We start from the raw sequence: 19,548 nt of genomic DNA, 5'->3' as shown, positions 1-19,548 counted from the left end.
TTTTGTGTTATTTAAAATATTTATAAAATATCTGGTCATGCCATGAAACAATGCAATTACCCGCTTCAGCCGCCAGGGGGGGCAGTGCTCCCCCTGCCCCCCCTCAAACTCCGCGTATGTCAAAAACGTCCAAGTTTGCCAAACGCATTGTTTTTTTATGTTTGTGGTGTCAAATATATGCGACACAGAGCAGGTTAACCTTTGTAATATGTAAGAAAGCTGCAGCTAAGAAAGCTACATTTTTTGTGTTAGTGGGTCAAATTTGACCTGTGATTTATAGCCCAAAATACTCATAAAACTTGTATATAATAATATTGTATTGTATTGTAATAAATCCAATATTGTTTTTCCCCTCATAGCTAACTTATTATGTATTCATTTGCATGTAAACACTGTTTTAAATGTTGTTTTTTTGGCCCCTAGACCTTTAATCTTAAAGCTATGCGTAGTTTATGTCGTCCCCCATGAGGAATTCTAAGTAATGACAACAAAACTGTCGGCGTGTCCACACGATACTAGCCTCCCGTGATCGCGCAGCACCCCCACCCCTCCCCCACGCAGTTGCTAGTAGCCAAGGAGGACACGGAGGATAAAAAAAAATGATGGACTCTTCAGAAGAGGTCAACATCTTCACTCGAGTTTCTGCCTGCGAAAGTCGCCGGATGACACAATCTTCTGGACACAGCCATACTGAGAAACACAGAGAGAGTTGTATGGAGCTGATAGTCTTAATTATCTTTGTATCAACTCATTTGGCAGTGGCTTGAATGTAACGGACGTTTATTAATATAAAAAAGTTACGCATTACGTGTAATGTTCCATCTGATGATCATAAATGACCTGTAACAGCATACGAGACTAACAGTGAAACGCTATTTTTATGTAGTTTTTATTAATGCCTATGCCCGGGTCCAATTTTTCCCGCAAAGACACAAAACGATTTACGGCAGATAGACGATGCTAACCACACATTCTGACGGGTCACAGATTTTGGTGGATCACCGGAAAAACCTGTGTTAGTGTATCCAGCCAGGTAAAAGGTAGCAGGAGATTTCTTTATGTAGGCCTAATTGTATTTTTATTTTATTTTAGAAGTTATCTGCTGTAGTTATGGCTGATACTGGGGCAGGGCCATCACAGATAAGAAGGATATTAAACAAAGAACAACTAAAAGCTAAAAGGGAAAGCGAAAGACGACATGCGAAACCCGGGTTACACTCAGTCAGGCTTTCAACAGATGGAGACAATTACGGGATTGTAAATGATTCAAAAACGTCCCCGAATTGGCCCTCAGGTATGTAATGTGTCTATTTCATTCATAACATAACTTTAGATTGCGCGATATGGTTGTACGTCAGTAGCCGACATTAAATTACGTCCCCATTCCATTTAGCATGGACGTTTTATTCATTTTAGTCCGTGTTTGTGTTGGCCTACTATTTTCTTTTCACTTGTCCCCCTGTACTTGTGTAAAGCGTCCTTGCGCTTCATGAAATGCGCTATATGAAAGTTAATACTACATTGGTTGTTACAACAATCTCTTATTGCTTTGGCTCATGACACAGTGACAGTGATACCCGGTTTAGCTCACGATACATCCAAAGTAGGCTAAGTTACCGTATGCAACATTTGAAATGCAACGATGCATCTGTAACGTATTCTCTTATTGTAAATGAATGATTTTCTGTCAGAGCAAAATATTCATTGTGACTATATGACCTCCCGGTAACGTTAACTCAATAATCTACAGTGAGTAATACAGTACTGTAAAGAAAAGACCTTTTCGACAGCAAGTGTGGTAAACACACTACCACTTTTGTCCAAAGCGGCCGCTAAAATCAACACAAACTAAAAGTTACATATAGCCACCAACTATAACCATCAAAATTGACCCGTATAGATTTAGCTTAGGAAAAAGATAAGTCTTTGAACAAGAATGCACATCTAATGAAGAGGAGGGTCCAAATGACACAGATGCTCAAAAAGAGGTCTTCAAATAAAAAATGTAATGTAATGGTCGTCAATCCCTTAACACATCACCAAGGCAGAGCACCAAACTGAGGACATCCACCCAACATGGAAGGGTGTTTGCTGGATGGAGATGGACAACACACACTTGGATGCGTACATGGGGCTGTTGCTTCTTGCTGGGGTGTACAGATCCTGTAATGAGGCTTCAGCGTATGGGATGCTGAGTCAGGCCAGTGTATATTTCATGCTACCATGTCACTTCGGACCTTTATGTGTTATCCTCTGTTTCAAGAGTTATCTGCTTTCCCAAACGGGAGACAAGAGCTGCTGGCCGTGTGAATGACAGCTTGCTCCTATTAGGGATGTTTGGGACAAATGGGTGGAATACTTGCCATACATGTAGCCTCATTCCAGGATATGTACACCCCAGCAAGATGCAACAGCCCCATGTAAACATCCAGGTATGTTTTGTCGATCTCCATCTAGCAAACACCTTCTCCCTTCCATGTTTGTTGTCTCAAGCAGGAGCTTCTCAACAGATGGCAGTATGAACAGCTCAAATGCTGTCTTGATGACTTATTTTTTCGTACAAACCGCTAGTCGAATCTCTGAGAAAAGTCATAGCACACCATTCCTGATCATTCTGCACATTTTGATGTATTTGTTTTCGCATGTGTTGGTAATGCTTGTGCTGATGCACGCTGCTGTAGCAGCACATCGGCACACTGAATGAATACAAAAAGCCAAATTTACAGAGTTGTATAAAAGTATAGGAATAGCAATGTAAACTAAAGGCCATGGTTTACATTCCTGTTTACACTCTGTGTACTTTTAACTTGTCGGTTACTTTTAAAGCTTATAGTGATTGATCACTTGTACAGGTTCATGCCTGACATTGGCAACAGCTGATGAAGCCACTCATTAATTGCATTCGCCATTAATCAGCAGCAAATATATAAGCTGTAGCTTTCAGGTTCCCTATGGCTTTGGTTTTGATCGCAGTGATTTATTAGCTAAAGATATGCAGCTCTCTGCATAATGACATGCTCCCTGCCCCTCATGTTAGCTCATCCCCCGGCACTATGCATCTGTAATGTCAGGCAGCAAGGGCAGGCAGGATCAATGTTAGTTCTATAGATAAATGAATCAATGATCTATGACATCCACAGCAGCAGCCTGTAAGTGAGAAAGCCTTTTTTTACACAGGGTCATATGGAACAGTTCACATAGATTAAATTAAATTAATCAATCACTTTTGGTTTGTAGCGTGTGTATGTGCATGCTGTGTGTGTGTGTGTGTGTGTATGAGTAAGAGATATTGGCTGAAGGGATGCCTGGCTGCATACATTTCAGGAAGTGTGTCTTCATATTGGTATGTCCAGCGGTCGGCTGTCCTCTGTGTGATATTGATTGGTCACATTAAGGAGTTTGCAGGTCAGCATTTCTCAAACAGGGACATAAGAAGAGCAGGATGGAAGAGGGCAGAGAGGAGGCATGGAGGAATTACTAGAAGAAAAGAAACAAGAAGGGGAGATGGATGAACGTAAAAAATTAAAAGAGTGCAGAATGATTGGAAGATTGATTCAAGGAAAAGAGCAGTATTGGTGTTGTTGTGCTTACATGATAACAAACTCAGCCCCACCCTGTCCCTGCTCTATAGTATTGAATTGACATGCTATAGCTGGTTAAAGATGACCTATTGTTCTTGCCTTCATGCTCTTTGTTTACGTTTTTGTTTACAGTATATTAATACTCATTTTTGCTCACCAACACGTAGGTAGCTGTCAATATTGAATATATAACATTAAGCAGCACTGTACTTGCCCTGCGATGTTTACTTAACGAAGTGGTGGAATTAATTTTATTGATCAAATCAGACCAGCTGACCCGACAGTGGCATATACTGTAGCCCTGTGTTGCTTTCCTGTGACATACAGTATTCTTCTGATCAGCTCACTATTCAAGGCGTGTGTGCCAGACAAGCTTTAGTTCAGTCATAGCAGCATGTAATTCTCTTATTAGACATATAGTAGACATTTTTAGCCTCAGTTGACTGACAGTGTTTCCTCAGTGCTCAGTGACTTTTGATGTAATTTTAGCTTTGCTTTCACATCCATTCCTATTTTGGTCCCAGCTCAATTTCTAGAACAGGTCTCAGTGGTGAAATGTTTTGCTCTGAATAATTTATCACACTTAAAAGCAATTACACCACCTTGTAGTGTGGAGTGTTTTTTTTTTGTGTGGTTTGTGCACTGTGACGGCAACCCTGTTGTGTCAGTTGTGAACATTACAGTCGTTGGCTCATGCTTAAGATGTGTCAGATTTATGAAAGAGAAGATTGAGCTAATTTATGACTTCAGCTTTTATCTTGTACCACGTGGCGGCAGCAGCAGCCTTGTCTAACAAGATGGGATGGATTCTCAGCAGCTCAGAATTTAGGCCCTCTCTGTTTCCATGGCAACACAGTTCCTTTACCCTGGGTGTGGGAGGTTAGGGTGACAATACACATAGGTTACAGTGATGTAAATGGGCAATTTTATGTTAAAGGGTGAACAGAGAAAAAGCAGGTTGTAGTGTGTGGTATTGTTAAGTTTTTATTTTAGGTCTAGAAGAGAGCTTATTTTCTGCTCTGCCGTTGACACTTATATTCAAAGCTTAGGAGCTTGGGACCGGGAGGTCACCGGTTCAATCCCCAGACCGACAGGAAAAAAAAAATCTGGGTGGGGAAAGTGAAAGAGCAGCGCTTGTCCCTCCCTCATTACCACCACTGCGGTGCCCTTGAGCAAGGCCCTTAACCCCAACTGCTCCAGTGGAGCTGCTCAGTGGCCAGTAGATCTGACTGTGGTTGTACTGGGCAGCTTCCAGGTAAGAATGTGTAACTGTGTGAATGTGACAGGTCGTCGTTGCAAATGAGAAGTTGTTCTCAATCGATTTACCTGGATAAATAAAGGTTAAAAAAAGGGGCTGTATTAAAAGTACTTGATTGCCTCCACACGGCTTTCGCAGACCGTTTCCCAAGACTTCAAATAGGCTAACTTCGTTTTTTCACAGCCACATGATCTAACATGCACACGCGGCCGGACTGGCTTTTAAAACAAAGAACAGAGAAGCTCTGATTACAACACACACAAAGGGAGTATGACTTCATTCTCTGCTCAGGACACCATTACTCTACTATACACAAGTTTTGGAGCCGTTTCCGCTCTACATCCTAAACTCCTCCCGTCGATGCAATCCACTTCCGTTCTGGCGGGCTGGGTTTGTTTTGCTAGCTAGCTCCGTTGTGCCGACAAAGCACTGATTATCACAGTGACAAAGAGGATATAACAATTAATTAACTCTTCCTGCTAAATGGCCGCTGTGTGTGAGTGATAGCGCGGTCAGTGAGCTTGTTACGCCCGCAATCTCTTACTGCAGTTTCCAGTTAATCTTATAATGGATATGTGTGTTGAGTTATTTAAACAAATGATCGGGGAAATAAACGCCTCTTGTCCGCAAGTCTCATTGATAGAGCCTGCGGCTGGATGGAGCTCTATCAATGAGAGCTTGCTAGCCTCCTCTTAGACCTCTGAAACGAAACCCCTAATGTTCACAAAAATGCATTAAATTGAAATCGGACACCATGGTTAGCTTTATAAGACATTGGGGTAGATGTTCTATACGTGGCATGACGAAATTCAAACTGTAAATATATACGAAAGTTATGCCGGCAGCTGGCAGCCAGCCAGCTCCGGAGCTCCACGGCATCTCGGTCGTCCAATAACCGAGAAACGGTGACTTTCACTGGGTATGGAGTTTGCCTCTTTCTCGTCAGACTGTGTTAATTCGGGTGGGGGAGAGTAACGCCATCTCCAGTCAAAGTAGTAGAACCGTGTTCCCAAGCTAGCATCGAAATCGCTGTATTTACACCGGCAGACGCTGCACAAACCACTTCCAGCGGAAATTAAGTACATTTGTGTAGTGTCATGGCGCCACCTGGGATTTGGCGCGTGAACTTGTGTATATCTTTACAGCAAATATTTTTTTGCTGCTATATTAATGTTCTGAAAGCACAGCCCCTTTAATATTTACCATCTGTTTTTAGCTACTATATTATGGTAATATGTTACCAAGGGGGTAAGCGTCTGTCAACAACCCGAACCTCCTATGGCGCCATTTTGATGCTAACAAGCACTCACCCGCTGTTAGCATTCCAGTGACTGCCATTCATTTTGACGTCACTTTGACAGCGAATAACTTTACATCTGAATCATTTAAAGACTTTATTTGTCCATTGTTTATTTCCAAAGAAACACGATAATGTATAAAAGCTTCCATTACCTTGTACCTCACGTTATTGCTCCGTGCAGGTGTTTTTGTAAAAATAGGCTAACGATTGCGTCATAACCAAGCGACTTACTGTCGAATTACCGTATAGTACAGGAGAAGCTCGCAGGCAGTTTCGACTTACATTAGCTGTATAAGTTTAATTACTAATGTTAACTAGCATTTTAGTTAGCAATAATTAGCCTGTGCCTATGTTATCTCCTTACATATACCTACGCTCTCCGTCTCTGAAAGATTGGGAATGATTGAGATTTCTCTTGGCACAGCTACCAGAAGACTTAAACTTTCAGACAGGTTGCTCACGTCACATTTACGTCGTCTCTCTCAGTTGGAGGCTGCGCAGTAACGCTTGGCCATCACCAGAAAAGTGCTTCTAATATCCTTCACTGGTCTCCGTCCAGAGCAACGGGATCTGTTGGTCCAGTTTATATACTGTCTATGTATGTTACTATTAAGCTATATTTTGTTGTTTTAATTCAACACACTCGAGACATTTAGGAAGAAAAAAAGTCTGGAGTGCTCAGAAGTTCAAAACAAATGATGGCGCTCTTTGGAAAGGGAAAAAAAACTTCAAAGAGAAAAAAAGGTCCAAGGCACTCTTCTTGTAAAAAATTTAAAAAGTCTTTATTTAGATGGCTATTTCATATAGAAATCTTACATTAAAAATAGAACTGTGCAGCAACCCATGCGTATCAGCACAAAGCAGCCTTCTTCAGAGTGTAGCCCTCAAAACACAGTCTCCCCTTTTAGTAGACATCATGACACTCAAGACATTATTGTTGAATGTGAAAGATAACGCGGTATGTCTCACTGTTAAAGGTCAGTCACTTACTGTATATACACCATTATATACCGAATGTATATCAGCAGAGAGAAGGGGGTGTAAAACAAAGCAGTTTACACACTGTAAGCATTAAGTTCATTTAAAAAGCAACGTTTCAGCCATTAAATTCACAATATGAAAAAAGGCATTTTTGTACTTAAGCCACAGGCTGCAATTGACAATCAATGAAGGAGTCGAACCACAAACACTCGAGACAATGATACCTTCAGTAATTCATACATATATATACATACAAATGATAAAAGTAATGCATCTCAAGGTTCACAGAATACAAGTTGGACAAGTTTTTTCAGATCTTTCTATCCTTAAGTCCTAAAGTCTCTTGTTGATAAATGTGACTTTATTTCTATTGACCATTAGTCAAATTAGTCAGTTAAAATGCATTTGTCAAGTGTTTTTAGTATATCCAATATTAGATTATTATCTTATTATAGAATCTCATCACTCCTCACCATCTAATGAAGCATTATAGTGACAATATCTCCATGAAAAGTTATTGTCTTCAGCAGCTCATGATCCCAGATTCCACTTAGTGTTTGATATAAGGTATAAGAGAATTAAGATAGCACAAATTGTTTGTAATGATGAATGAAGCTGCTGTTTGGTATGGCCATATGTTTCTTGTTGGAAAGAGGATATGAATGAAATCTCTTCTGACACTGATAGCTTTGACTGATTTTTACACTCTCACACATAAACTGGCTACATGTCCCATACCTCCCAACAGAGATTCACAAAACTGAGTGAAAGTCTGAATACACAAACAAACTATATAGATTAATACAAAAAAAAAAGTTTGTATGGAAAGAGGGAATAACAAAAAAAGTAATATAAACAAAAAATAATGTAAAAAAAACGGCATTTACAGAAAAACAACATATTTGCACATATTTAAAATACCTATAAATGACATAGATGAGTTATTTTTATTTGTTGTAGTACTTTACTACTGAGCTGAAAGTATGTTGAGAGAATCTTTATTTCTGTCTATGGCAGATTACATCTTGAAATATGACCAATTTTAAATGTAATATATGCTCCTACTTATCTGGTGTCTTTGTCATTTCACTGGTAGTTCAGACTAGTCACCTCTGTCCCTGTATATTTTATTGCCTGTATAGACCTCAACAGTCCCGCCCACAGCCGACTCAGGAAGTAAAAATCCCATTGATTTTCTCCATAAGGATTTAGAATATCAGTCATATTGTCTAAACCATACGAGGTAGACTGACCCCGAGCTACGTGGTTGTGAAACGAAGGTTTCTGATCCTGTAGAAGCTAGAAGTCCGTATGAAATCAACCTAGTTTTAAGAAAAACATGTTTTATCTGTGATTTAATGGAGAAAAACTACACTACCCACAATCCTAAGCGTAACAGCAACGTCTCTGATTGGTCCAACTTGCTGTTACCATAGAAACCGTTTACCGTACCGCGAAACCGCGAACGGCTAGAGTGAGCTTCTACCATTGAAGTCTATGATAGTTTCTGTACACGGTCTTGTACCTTTGCACCTTTGCCTTTTTTGCCGTTTTCAAAATGTTTTTTTGCGCTGAATCAAATGTGTTATGCTCACTATTCATCTCGTAGCTGGTTGGCTTGGTTCCAGACTTAAAACTCTATATATAAGCAATTTTCGAAACATCAATGAAACAATTGAATGGAGAAAAACACTTCCGGAGACCGAAAAAAAGTGGGCGGTCACTAGAGGTGTGAATCTTCAATGATCTCCCGATTCGATTCGATTACAATTATCATGCCTTTGATTCGATTTGATATCTCGATGCATCGTGACGCATCGTGACGCATCACGATGCGTCACGATGCGTCAAATACATTTTTCTGTTAAAGCCATATAGGATATTTAATTCATAGCTTTTCGAGCTTCAAAACAAAAAATTCTGCAGTGCTCTAATACTAAATAAATTGGATACATAAAACTACAGCACTGAGCACATGGCACTTCCTGAATGTGCAAAAGATAACAGAATATGTAAACAGAAAGGTTGTTAGGCATACATTAAATTGTAAACAGAAATAATCGATTATGGCTCGGCCGATTATCGATGCAGCATCGTCCATGTCCACGATTCGATGCATCGATTATTTGATTAATTTCAACACCTCTAGCGGTCACTGTTGAGCTCTATGTTGCCCTCTTTGAACAATCTCAGTCTCCTCAGTGCAGTAGGTGTACAGAAAGATCTTTCTCTCTCTCTAACCTTTCACTCCTTGCAGGCACCTCCAAGGGCTTTCATTTCAGGTTTGACTTTTATTTTCCCTCTCAACTAAATTGACCAACAGAAATGTGAAACTTTGAAAAGTGAGACGCCCCCGGGGAAGTCATGATGCCAACCTGCAGCTTGGCTTTGTGGCGTCTGTCTGCAGAGAGGAGTAAAGCAAATGATGAAAGAAAAGGGGGAAAAAAAGAGGAAATGGGTTAATCAGAGCCGACGGGTGCATTGAGATATGTGTGTGTATCTTTCTGTCTGTCACAGCATGTGTGTGTCTGTGTCTGTCTTTGTGTGTGCGTGCAATGGATTTGTCAGAAGCCAGGGGCAGTGCTGTGCACCATTAGGATCCAGGTTGCTATTTCAGGATGCTACCTGCTGAGGGATGTACTCTGCTCACAGTTTTGATGGCCCCTCCACCCAAGTCCATTAAGGAAGGCAGGGATAGCCTGTGCTGCTGCTGAGTAACTAGGATGGGACCTAGTTTCAAGAAACTGGTGTTCAGATATTAATACGTTTATGACATCAATAGCTGTATATTTTTATTCATAGGAACAGTTCTTAATTCATATCTAAACTTTATCAGTGATCTCCAACAGCTCTGATTACAACACTGACATGCATTTGCAGTTTTGTCCCAAATACCTCAACTGAGATGTCTGTATTGTAGTAGGGGCAATAAAAAGAGTACAGAGAGTGAAGCTGCATCCTCTTGTGCTAATTCTTATAGTGAGATTACAGAAAATGAACAACCCATCATTTTGTTTCCTATATCCTGGTCAAAGACTCTTTAAGGTTCCTACACTTTAATTCAGCAACTGTTGCCTCACACAGTATGTAAATGAGTATCTGTATGCAGGGGCGTCAGACTGGGGGGGGAAGGGGACAGAGTATACAGGGCAGGTCATGTGAGAAGGGGGCCCACAAAGATACTAGAATGAATAGCAAAGAGTGCCCATAGAGGATGCCTGGGTCCAGAATTTTGCTACGCCCCTGTCTCTCTGTGTGTGTGTGTGTGTGTGTGTGTGTGTGTGTGTGTGTGTGTGTGTGTGTGTGTGTGTGTGTGTGTGTGTGTGTGTGTGGATAATGAGTCAGCATTCTTTGCGGATTGACTTTCACAGCATAGAGACACAAAGTGACCTCTGGGACCTTGGGGTGAAAGGTCTCTTTTTTTTCTTTTTCTTTGTTACATTTACTTAAGTATTATGATCCCCCTATTTAGCATTTGTAAGCAGCATATAAACATTTAATCAATGCTTTAAAACAGAGATCTTAAACAGGGGGTCCGTGACCTCTAGTTGTTACTACAGGGGGGCTGCAAAATTATTGTTAATTTTTTGAAAGTTTTCAAAAAAAAAGAAAATGTCTTAACAATCCAACATATTATTAGCAAATATAAATCAGCTTATTTGTGGGGGAAAAAAACATTATTGATACTGGCCCATATGTCACTAAGGTAGCCATTCACAGATACAGGTAATAATGATTCACTGTGCCACATGTATATTTAACATTAAAACATGATTTATAAAATCATGCCAACAATTATTATTTTAATAGCTTATGCACTAAAAGGTATGTAAAAAGGCGATAGGCCGCCCTACACATTATTGTGGGCCTAGTTTAATACGCAAGATCCCTGCTTTAAAACATTTAATGTTGTTATGGGGCACATATAAGGGATATGTTTGAGTGTTATGTTAAAGCTATAGTGCATAGTTTCTGTCCACCCATGAGGAATTCAAGTAATGACAACAACACTGTTGAGGCGTCCACATGATACAAGCCTTACGTGATCACACATCGCCCCCACCCCTCCTCCACACAGTTGCTAGTAGCCAAGGAGGACAGGAGGATTAAAAAAAGCTGATGGACTCTTCAGAAGAGGTAATTATGTTCACTCGAGCTTCTGAGCGGGAAAGTCACTGAACGACACAATCTTGTAACATAGCCATACAGAGAACTACAGAGAGAGTTGTGTGGAGATGATAGTCTTAATTAGCTTTGTAGCAACTCATTTGGCAATGGCTTGAATGTAACGGACGTTCATTAATATCAAAAAGTTATGCACTAAAGCTTTAATGTACAATATTTGTCAACATTAAATCTTCTCATATGAAGACATAATTTTTATCATTACAACTGTGTTTTACTATATTGTCATATAACTAGGAACACGGCACACCTGTGCCGTGTTCCTAGTTACAAACCACTGTAAAGCTCTGTCTTTGGAAAGATGTAGCATGAAGGTTCATTTTATGCTTTCTATCATCTTTGCATTAGTACTGTAATCACATTCACTTTATGAATCAAAAAAAAAGGAACTCTAGGCCTTGGAAATAGAATGCAACACAAGAACTACAGTATTTACTTTCTCCAACACTTGCAGTACACCTGTGTGGCCACTAATAGTGCTTTTGCTACACTGAAAAGATTAAAAGAGCACTGAAGCTCTTCTCCAGTCAACCTGTCTGAAAAACAGTTCAATGAGAGCTTTTTTCCTGCAGAGGGCAGAGTTTCACCACTAACCATCTTAACACCAGACCACTGACCTCCTCAGCTCTGGTCTCCATTTTAACTGTCTGAATGAGACAGGATGCTTTTACTCGTCAGCATAAATGGATATATTTCATATGTTACACATCTGTCTTTACACTCTTACACACTTTTCATATCTCTAACATATGTTTGAAATGATTTCCAAGCAGTCTGTGTACCGATGCTCAGATGTGGATAGAGACAAAGAGAGTAGTTGGGAAAGAAGAGTCAGAGAGATAAATGCAGACTTTTGTCGACTGAGCTTCCATAAATTAAGAGTCAAAAGCAGGTGGATCTCTTCCTTTTGATGGACATATGAGTAGCCCATTTGGTGAATTTCTGTAGTCTGTGAATAAGAATAATGAACTACAATAATTTCATATGTAGGCGTAATATGAATATTTCACTTACAGTAAAACATGTGACAGATCTTCTGCAGATGCCTGTACTGTGGCTGCCTCTGTGACTTCATGGGCAAAGCAGATGCCAGAAAATGTAATTAACTGAAATCGACATTCCAGAAAGGCCCACTGGGGATCTCACTGCTAAGCAGAGTGGCAGATCTGTGTAGCATCAGAGAGTGCAAAACAGAGATGGGCACAGATTCATCTGCACTTTAGTGTTATTGTTAAATATTTGCCAATATAACAATTTTAACATCATATCTTATCTACTGGCTGATGTGAATGAGTTAGAAAGTCAGTTTTAGCATTAAAACAAACAGCTGTGGTTAGTTTAATTCGGAATGTTGCTGTCGGAGCCAAACATCAACATGACCCCTGAAAATGAAAGTGTTAAGAGATGTTTGCCGAGGGAGCAGCCGAAGAAGACTGCATGGACAACGAGTACAAAATGTTCTGATGTTTTGTTCTTGTTGATGAAACATACAGAGGGAGATATGAACTCCCCAGCACGTCCACTCATATTTATGAGGTGGTGTCAAGTCTTAGCTGGAGATATTTCATTAAGAATAAGAGAGGGGGCAGAGAGGAGAGCAGTGGGGGATGACTGATCAGTCAGGTGATAGGGATTTTGTCTTCCATGGGTCAGCGCTTTTTCTTGGAGCCTGCCAGAAAGCTCAAAGACTCAGACAAAAACAATGCTCTATTCCTTTCAATTCTGTTTTATTCTATTCTATTCTATTATATAGCAGCCTTTCTGTTTCCTCTTTTAAACAAAATGAAAGTAGTCTGTATGGTGCCATCCATTTAATAATTATTAATTATTATCAAGCTGGCACTTCAGTGGGGCTGCAAAGAATAAAGGTGGTGTTTTATGTATTTTTTCTAGCTTTCACCAATGACCATTATAAATTAGAAGAGCAATGTTCAGTGAGGCAGCTTCAGACTATATATATATATGTATATGGCTTGTTTTCAGTGGAAGCTCCCTCAGAGCCTCTGTGACGATGCCAGCAGATTAACTGTCCTCATATCCCTGCATCCCTGGTTATTTCTCCTGCTTGTTTTCTTTTAATAAAGCTGGCTGGCCTCCTTAGTCCTGAAGCAGGCTGGCAGACAGACAAGGAGCCAAGCAGGTGGGCAGCAATAACAGGTAGAGATGGTGTGGTGGAGACAAACCGGGCAGAGAGAGAGAGAGAGAGAGAGACGTGTCGAGTGGGTGCTGGAAAAGGTCGAAGGAGAGGTTGAAACACTAACAGTCAGTTGGTGCAGTCACAGCGAACGTGACAGCTCTGTGACATTGTCGCTTTTGATCGTCTCTTCTCTGTGTGAGGAGCTGCATTCTTGTCAGTGAGACTGGCAGCCAGACACCCAATCATGCAAGTGGGCACACACACGCACACACACACACACACACACACACACACACACACACACACACACACACACACACACACACACACACACACACACACACAAACAAACACAAACACACACGGAAACATCACCTGATTTTGACTTCCTCATTTCTAAATCCCAACACTTTTAGACCATGAAGAAATATTGATCTCATAATTGTTATGGGCTGAACAATGATGATGAACATGATTAATAACCCGCCTGGGTGCAGCCGTTTAAATTCAAGTGTGCACCCTTAAATGTCATTGGTCTTGTGATTCTCAAGGGAGGCAGCTGGATGGATTGGTGACACCCCTCCTGCCCCACCAAGCTTCCCCTCTCTGTGACAGCAACTCAGTCATCATAGTTGCTGATAGTTTATCCCTAATGGTGACCCATAAATAAAGCAGCAACCAATAGAGAGAATTGATTTCCAGAAGCACGGAGGAGTGGTGGAGATTAATGCTCCGAGTCAGACCCCGCTGCAGTGCTGTATATCACTCTTTCTGAAATGTTTTGCCCTTCATCTTTTTTTTCAGCCCATCACTCTGCCTCTGACTGTAACATCCAGAACAGAGTGTTCCCTCTTTTCTTTTTTTGAGCTTACAACATTTGCCAAATCTCTTTCTTTTTCCATTTGATCTTCTCTTGGTTTATCTTCTCGTTGTATTTGCCCATGTCCTTTGCTCACCTGGCCTGTAGTAGCTTTATTTTTCTCTCTCTTTCTGTCTCTCTTTTTCATACACAGCTTTTAGTTGTCCGAGGGAAATTGACCAGACTCTAACAGACGAGCCTCAACTTGGTCATTTTGCTGATTTTCTGTTTGAGCGGGTTAGGCTACAGTTCAGAGTAGAGCTTCCATATTCAGGTTATGCATCTAGAATTGTAGTAACAGTACAGTACTGTAACCACAATTGGAAAAATCATATATCACCAAAAAAAGACACTATTTGGAAGTAAAACATTCTCATAAGAGACAATCTTTTTTCTCTGTCTTGCTGGTTCTTCGACATTTCATTGCTGAGATCCTAAGCAGTACTGTACATTCATCTGATCATGTATGATATGCATGTTTAAAAGATCCCATCATATCCTGTAATCCAGCCCTCTGATTCACTTACATAGTTAATCCAACTACAAAGCTACATATGGATAGGCTTGCTCCAGATTTGCATATTGTATGGCAGATGTTCTCCCTGCTTGTGTGAGTGTGTGTGTGTGTGTGTGTGTGTGTGTGTGTGTGTGTGTGTGTGTGTGTGTGTGTGTGTGTGCGTGCGTGTGTGCGCGCCTGTGTGCATGCATATGTGTTGGTCAACTCTGCAGTGGGCATCCAGGTGCTTTAAGCACCAGGAGCCATAACAGACCTGGGTTTATTAATGTTGTTCATTTCCTCTCGTCTGTTCGCCTCTGGCTGCCTGGCTGCTCGGCTCTCCAGTCCAACATTCCACACACTCCACTGGAATTAAGGGAGAGGCCTGCGGCAAGGCAGGGAAGGAGCTCAGGAATGTCTCTATTATCACAGGGAGAGAAGATGGAGGGAGGAATGGGACGGGAGGTCAGGCCAGAGGACCTCTGCAATGTTAGGTTGACTTTAATCAAGACTGCTGGAGTTTCCATCAAAGCTTTGATCAGCACTCACAGCTCTGTCCATAGGCTCATATTAACACAGAGGTGCATGCTTCTGGCCCAATCAGAACACATAGGAATCTAATTTTAGAGCCGCCGCTTTTTAAATCAATATCTCCACTCCGATCAGTGGCAGTGTCATGTAGATTATCTCACGGCCTTTACAGATGTCACACCAGGTTGGCTCTGCTCTCAGTCCACAGTGGGAGCTGCTGAGGATCACCCCACATTCACTCACTTGCATACTGCTCGTGCATGCGGAGGGACACAAACACGGGCAAAAGAATCCCTCTGGGTCAACCGTAGCTGGAATCAGACCGTGGGCAGGCATATGCACGCATGTGTGGTGAGTGAACAAGAGCGACGGTTTGATAATGTATGACGTGCACAGAGCTAATCAAAAGCATTTTTTGGAAGGTTATCATTAAGCAGAGTGGTTTTAAGTTGCCAGCTTGATTTATTACAGTATTTGATGTTAATATGTTTATTTCATGCTGGTCATGTCTACATGTTTGGTCTTCTGGAGAAAGATGAAAGGAGATGTTCTTTGAAGGGAGATGTTCATTGCAACACTGAAGGATATTTCTTTCTTGTTGATCCTTCTCTGAACAAATGTTACAAAAGGGCAACTGTCAGTGTTCTGCATCTCTATAGTTTGAATTTAAATTACTTCAGAGTGTTGAGCTTAAGGTAGTATTTTGTGTGCTGACTGATTTGCATCATTTTACAGTAATCGTATCTGTGTTTTGGGATTTAATGAGGGCAGTAAATTAGATATGGAGAAAGTGTAGAGCTTATTAACACGAATGAATCCAATGAAGACACATTTCTCTACGGGAATCGAAAAGTATAAAAACTAAAATTGAATTGACAATAATTCAAATAAAATAAATGAACCTAATGGTTTCATGTTGTACTTTTGTCACTGGAATATTAACAGTTTGTTTGTCACTTAGCATACTATAATGCATAATGTCCAGTTTTCTCACAGGTAATCCAGTCCTATAAAGCTTATATATATATATATATATATATATATATATATATATATATATATATATATATATATATATATATATAAAATGCCTACAATTCAGTGATTCAGTGTGAACCACCAATGAAGAAATCCATTTATTCTTGCCCATGCAGAATGTTGTGTCGCCTATATAAATACAAAGGGGATTATTTTCATCCGTTTACTATTCCTGTTGTAGATTTGAGACAAGGCTTTCCGAGTAACAAGTGTTTTTAAGACACCTGAATATAATCATTTTCCTCAAAGTGGATTACCATACATTGTGCTAAATGTGGCTGAATTTATGACAAAATAATAAAATGTAGGTTTAGATTAATGATTGAACTTATATAAAAGTATTACAATAGCTAGGTTAGGCTTCCATATCGGAGTCCAGGGTTAACTGCTGCGATTCAGATACATTCTGGTATGAAATGCTGTCATCCTGCAGAGTCCTAGTGTGTCATACAGTCTGACCTTCCTGCGGGACTGCTGCTCTTGCACATTACACACTGACTAACAGCATGACAACAGAACTAATCACAGCCTTATAGCTGTGGTCTGCATAAAGTTCTCTTTGATACCCTCTGTAATCAAATGCATGTTCCATTAGTTGCATACAGAGAATGGACACCAACAAGTCCATATATTTATTTAGGTAATATTTGTTTTTGTCTTAGAAAAAACAAAGAGCATAGCAGTCTTAAAATCACTATCAATGTGTATGTTCATATTGCTTACATAAACAGTATTGTTTACATCAATACTCTGTTAAAATATGAATATTTAACAAATTAATTAAATGTTATTTTCATCTGACAACATTTTGCATACATTTATTTTATACATTCATAGCAGCTACTTGCTAGCTACTGTGTTTACTAAGCTGCTGTAAAACAGCTTCTCTCTATGGCTTTTAACATTGCCATGATACCTGTAATCATATCTGAATAAGCCAAGCTTTGTCAGCTTTGTCCTGTGTGGTTGACTTTGGCTCGGCTTAGCAGTGTATAAAACCTGTAATATACATGACAGCAGGACCTTACTTCACTGACTGCTTGGTACACACATTAGTAGAACAGTGTGTATTACTGTGTGTTCCCTGGTGCTGTATCCCAGCAGTGTTGCTTCCATATGCTGTTAGCTGTACATGTCACATGGTAAGGCCAGTGGCACTAGTTCAACTGAGGGGGCCCCAGGTGATACAAGAGCTGTAGGCAAACAGAGGCAGATAACATCTCTACACAAAGCCGTCCCAGTCAGTGGTGCAGCAAAGGCAAATACAACATACCCATACTGCATTTACATTTTTTCTCTGTGATGTTGATTATTTCGGCAGTAAAATGTAGTTAACTATAGATAAAAGGACAAGAGAGAGGCAGATGATATATAACTAACATTACAGCTGGATCTTAACCCAGAATGTCCAAGTTGCATAGTTTGTGCCTCAGTGTACTGAGGACATCCTGTTGGAATTAATTTGTGATGCCACCATTATATGGTCATTCCAAAAGTAAAACAAGGAGTCGTTTAACAAAAGGAGCTACTTCACTTAATCTATTTTTGCTTTTGTCCTCTTTGTGGATAGATTAATGTTATACAACCTTCTAATTCAATCGTTTTTCTGCTATTGAGTGGATTGAGTTCAATACATAGTACCGTTATTCCATCACATCTCTCCATAGGCACAGATTAAATTCAAAACCCATCTTTCAAAGAAAATAATCTAAAAATAATGGGTTGAAATTAAGTAATTTAGAAATGGTTATTAGAGCTACAGTAAAACCAATGAATCTGCTGGGCAGATATATTGTTCGATATGAGCTTATTGCTGGTATATTGGTATCAGTATATACTGTACATATCGAGACATAAGAAGAAATTGCAGCACGGAAATGCCAAATATATTTGAGGTAGGTTAGAAACTGTCACCTTTACATAGTTTTTCCACAGAGAGCACTGACAAGTTTATTTTTCAACTATTAAATGTTCTGCTCAGTACACATACCATGGTTACAACTATTCAAAAAACAAATTCAAGGTATCCCTATCCTAAAATTGTTTGCTTATGTTATCACAACACAAAAACAAACAAAAAAAGAATATCACAATATTGTGATTCGATAGTCAGTATTGCCCTAAAAAAATCTAGATTTGGTCTGGCTATGATAGTTATAATCTTAAAGTATTTGTAAGTATAGGGTCCTATTTATTTGCATCGTCTTTATAACAAACTTCTCCGTGCTGTCACCGAGTAATTGTATCGTCCAAGTGTGGATCACGGGAGAGGGTAACTCATTATAACTCATATATTTGCACTTTGATATAGTGCTCTGTATTTCTTTATATTGAAGTTTGAAAGATAAACAATTTGTTTGTATAATAATTTAGGGCTAAAATGATGAATCAATCGAAAGAGAATGCGTATGCAACTATTGTAATTATCAATTAATTGTTTTATTCAAGTTTCAAGCCAAAATGCCAAACAATCTCTGGTTCCAGCTTCTCAGTTGTATGGATATGCTGCTTTTTTTTGTCTGTGTGACAGTAAACTAAATTTCTTTGGGTCTTATACTGTTGATCACAACACAACATTTAAAATTTTATAAACAAAATGATTAATCGAGAAAATGATCGTCATATTAATCAAAAATAATCTTAAATTGCAGCCCTAATATTTTTGTACACATATTTCTCAGTATACCCTTCCTTTTAAACACCCTTGACCATAACCATTATATCCTTGGATTTTACTACCTCCTTGACATTTCCTCATTCACCCTTGTGTCTCTACCAACTTTAAAATCAAACATACACCATTGCATCTCTCTGCCCGGCATGCAGGAAAGGTCTGGATGTGCACATTCAGTGTCTCCTCACGTATGAGCTCACAGGAACTATCTATATGCTGTAGAATAGGGCACTGTAAATCCCTGGCCACTGCCCAGCTCAGTCCTGACCCAGCTCAGGCCCCACAGTGCCCACACTGATAGAGGTGGCTTAGACTGGCTTTTAGGTCCGCTCTCTTTCTGCTGAGTTCATCAGGCTGGTCCTTTGAGCAGGGAGCCAGCCCACTGCCTTGTGGCCCTTTCTTTCTTTTCAGGCGACATATGTGCTAAAACAGCACTCCATAATCACTTGGCATTAGGGGCCGTTGTGTTGGGCATTAGTGGTTAGAATTGACCAGTGGGATGTTATAA

At 39.9% G+C, this 19,548-nt stretch overlaps 1 protein-coding gene across 18 annotated transcripts in view; it reads left to right on the top strand.

Annotated features, from left to right (window-relative positions):
* Positions 1 to 19,548, top strand: part of tjp1a (tight junction protein 1a) — a 118,733-nt gene that overhangs the window by 29,423 nt on the left and 69,762 nt on the right. For 12 of the 18 annotated variants that reach the window (XM_035999524.1, XM_035999527.1, XM_035999525.1 and 9 more), the window contains exon 3: positions 15,530 to 15,679. The exons of the other annotated variants lie outside the window; for them this stretch is intronic. In XM_035999524.1, the coding sequence (XP_035855417.1) occupies positions 15,530 to 15,679 (150 nt within the window). The remainder of the gene's footprint in view (positions 1 to 15,529; positions 15,680 to 19,548) is intronic. 18 annotated transcript variants of the gene reach the window in all.

The sequence above is a fragment of the Sander lucioperca genome, chromosome 3, assembly GCF_008315115.2.
Source record: "Sander lucioperca isolate FBNREF2018 chromosome 3, SLUC_FBN_1.2, whole genome shotgun sequence".
NCBI lineage: Eukaryota > Metazoa > Chordata > Actinopteri > Perciformes > Percidae > Sander > Sander lucioperca.
This window is presented reverse-complemented; position numbering and strand designations above follow the sequence as displayed.